The sequence below is a fragment of the Eimeria tenella genome, genomic scaffold (genome assembly GCF_000499545.2).
Source record: "Eimeria tenella Houghton genomic scaffold, Eth_scaff1133, whole genome shotgun sequence".
NCBI lineage: Eukaryota > Apicomplexa > Conoidasida > Eucoccidiorida > Eimeriidae > Eimeria > Eimeria tenella.
Genome location: NW_013543606.1, coordinates 1 through 3526, shown reverse-complemented (window position 1 = coordinate 3526; position 3526 = coordinate 1). Strand labels below are relative to the sequence as shown.

At 55.7% G+C, this 3526-nt stretch overlaps 1 protein-coding gene across 1 annotated transcript; it reads left to right on the top strand.

The window, feature by feature from the left end:
• Nucleotides 1-457: 457 nt before the first annotated feature.
• On the top strand, nt 458-3011 carry ETH_00025430 (TPR domain-containing protein, putative; the record flags this gene model as incomplete). The annotated part of the gene is made up of 6 exons (XM_013378893.1): nt 458-679; nt 1081-1451; nt 1740-1991; nt 2412-2497; nt 2699-2746; nt 2887-3011. The coding sequence occupies 6 exons, from the start codon at nt 458-460 to the stop codon at nt 3009-3011; spliced, it is 1104 nt and encodes a 367-aa protein (XP_013234347.1).
• Nucleotides 3012-3526: the final 515 nt, after the last annotated feature.

The following is a 3526-nucleotide window of genomic DNA, read 5'->3' as shown; positions in this document are numbered from 1 at the left end:
TGCTGCTGCTGCTGCTGCTGCTGCTGTCTGCTCTTCTTGCTCGGAAATTCTAACTGTGTTACTTGCTGCTGTAACAAAAGACACACAGCTGCAACAGGCTGCAAACCCTAAACCCTAAACCCTAATCTGTACACCCTCGGAGCCAGCCCGAATGCTTAGCAAAAGCAAATAAAACCGGTACTTGCAGCCAGGGATATATGGCCGAGGGTTTAGGGTTTAGGGTTTAGGATTTAGGGTTTAGTGTTTAGGGTTTACGGTTTAACAGGGGCCCCCTGCTGGATGCCGGCTAGGGGGCCCCCTTCTCTTCGCTGGCAGCCCTGGGGGCTGTTACTTGACTCTTAGGGTTTAGGGTTTAGGGTTTAGGGTTTAGGGTTTGCGATCTAAAACCAGGGCATATGTCTTAGGGTATAGGGTTTAGGGTTTAGGGTTTAAGGTTTAGGGTTTAGGGTTTGGGGCGATGAAAGACGTGGACATTTCTGGCCCCTCGTGTCTCACGGGGGGTTTGGCTGCTGCTGCTCCCTGCAGCAGCATTCCCAGCTGCTCAGCCGCAGCAGCAGCAGCAACAGTGGCAGCAACAGCAGCAGCAACAGCAGCAGCAGCAGCAGCAGAAGCAAAAGCAAAACGAATTCGGAAAAAAGATCTTCCCCCAGGCAGCGAAACAGAAACCTTTATTCAAGAGGTGTCTTTAATTTATCTTTTATTTTATTTTAATTTTTTTATTTCTTTTATTTATTTCTTTTATTTATTTCTTTTTATTTGTTTCTTTTTATTTCTTTTTTTATTTATTTCTTTCCTTTATTTATCTTTTATATTTTTTTGTGTCTACTGAGCTCGCAAATGGCCTCTTGCTGCTGCACTTAGTGCCTGCTGCTGCCGCTGCTGCTGCTGCTGCTGCTGCTGCTGCTAGTACTGCTGCTGTTGTTGCTGCTACGCTGGCCGTCGCTATTCCAGTTGCTGCCGCTGCTGCTCCTCTGGCTGCTGCTGCTTCTGCTGCTGTTTATCTTGTTGCTGCTTTCCTCCTCGTTGCCCCAACCGCCCCTCTTGCTGCTTCTGCTGCTGCTGCTGCTGCTGCTGCTGCAGCTGAAGTACGGGCGTTTGGGGTGGCGCTCTGTGGAGCTGCGGCCGTCGGAAGCAGCACTGGGAGCAGCAGCAGCAGCAGCAGGAGCCTTCAGAAGCACGGGGCAGCCGCTGCTGCTGCAACTGCAGCGGCCGCCTTCTCCGCTTCGTTTCTGCACTCCTTTGAGAAGTCCTGACTGGGAGTTCACTTTTGCTGCTGCTGCTGCACCAGCAGACACGCAGCAGCTCAGCCACGTGGCTGCCAGGGCCCACAAAAAGCACAAATACCAAACCCAGCAGCAGCAGCAGCAGCAGCAGCAGCAGCAGCAGGGTGAGAGCTGCCAAGATGATATCCAGGGAGGGCTCCCATTAACTTACTTAAGAAAGATTAGATGGTATGCTGCTGCAGCTGCTCTTGCTGCTGCTGTATCTTCTGCCGCTGCTGTTGCAGCTAGTGCTGCCGCTGTTGCCGCTGCTGCTGCTGCAGCTGCTGAAATCCCTGCTGCTCTTGCTGCTTTCGCCGTTGCACAAGCAGCAAGGCTACGTCTGATGCTGCGGCAACAGCAGCAGCAGACTCTGCTGCTGCTGCTGCTGCTGCTGCTCCGCCACCGTTGCCAGCTACCGCCGCTCCCTTCACCCCCCACCTCCCCCTGCTGCTGCTGCTGCTGCTGCTGCTGCTGCAGGATGGCGCGGAGCGCATGCATGCCGGCGCACGGGCTGCGGTCTCTGAACTTCCGGCAGCAAGACTGGCAGCTGCTTGCTGCTGCTGCTGCTCGTGAGGGGGACGGAGAAGCAGCAGCAGCAAGAAGCTACTGCTTGGGCCTTTTGTATGAAAAGAAGCAGCAGCTAGCAGCAGCACTGCAGCAGCACCAACGCTTCCTAGAAGCAGCACAGGCCCTGCAGGACACACGCATGGAGGCCCTCGCCCACAACGCGTAAACCCTAAACCCTAAACCCTAAACCCTACACGCTAAACCCTAAACCCTAAACCCTAAGCCCTAAATTCTAAACCCTAAACCCTAGACCCTAAACTCTAAACCCTAAACCTTAAAACACTTATTCGGTTCCTTGCACCAGGGCCTGCTGCTGAGCAAACTGTGTGAGGGCTGCTGCTAAGGGGATGGGCTGCTGCTGCTGCTGCTGCGTATACTTTTGCTGCTGCTGCTTCTAATGTGCTTGTTGCTGATGCATGTTTTGCTGCTGCTGCTGCTGGAGCTGCTAGATCTGCGGCTATTTGGCTGCGCTGCTTGTTCCCGCTGGCAGCAGCAAACTTCTGTAGCAAGACCAAATGTTGCAGCAGCTGCTGCAGCGGCTGCTGCTGCTGCTGCTACTGCTGCTGCTGCTGCTGTGCTCAGCAAGGGAGTTGTGCTTGCTGCACTAGGCAAGCTTGAGGAAGCCCTGCAGGAACATTTGCTGCAGCTGCAGCTGTCTGATGAGGCAGGTATGCAGACCTACGCAATAGCTTTGCTGCTGCTGCTGCTGCTGCTGCTGCTGCTTCTCGTAATCTTGATGCTCCGGAGCACTCGCACTCGCCGTTTTCTCGCTGCTGCTGGACGGCCTGCTACTGCTCCTTTGCTGCAGTCGCTCCACTGCTGCTGCTGCTGCTGCTTCTGTTGCTGCGTTTGTTTTGCCGTACGTTTAGGCCAACTTATAGCCCACATGAATCTGGGCATTTTGCTGCACCGGATGGGTAAAGCGCTGCCCCAGCCGCTCCTGCTGCTGCTGCTGCTGCTGCTACTGCTGCTGCTGCTGCTGCTGCTGGTACGGCTGCTGCGGCTACTACTGCTACTGCCGGCTTGCATGTTGCTGCTGCTGCTGCTGCTGCTGCAGGGCGCGACGAAGAGGCGCGAGTGCACTTGTCAGCAGCAGCAGATCTCGGGGTGGCTTTGAACGACCCTTTGGGCCATTCCCTTGCGCTGGGCAATTTGTCGCTTTGCGGAGAGCCCTCAGGGTAGCAGCAGCAGCAGCAGCAGCAGCAGCAGCAAGTGTAGGGGAGGCAGCAGCAGCGAAGGCAGCCAGTGCAGAGGCAGAGAGCAGAAGCAGCAGCAGCAGCATCGCACATGCATGAGACAGTAGCAGCAACAAAATCAGATGCAGAAAGCAGAAGCAACAGCAGCAGCAGCAGCAGCAGCATCGCACTTCTTGGCGCAAATACTGATGCCTCTACGAGCGTCACTGCCTTTGCTGCTGCTGCTGCTGCGGCTGCTGCTGCTGCTCCCTCCCCTTCCCGACGGCCCTCTCCCCGCTGCCCCTGTCGCTGACCCTGCTGCTGCTGCTGCTGCTGCTGCAGGGACGTGGAGAAGGCGAAGCTGCTGCTGGAGCAGCACTTGCTGCGGGTAAATGAGGAAATCTGCAGACTTGCTGCTCACCGGCTGCCAGCAGCACCACTTTCAGACGCAAGAGCTGTGCTGCAGCAAGACATCAAAGAAAGCAGAAGTCGCAAGCTGCACGTCCACCTGCAGCAGCAGCA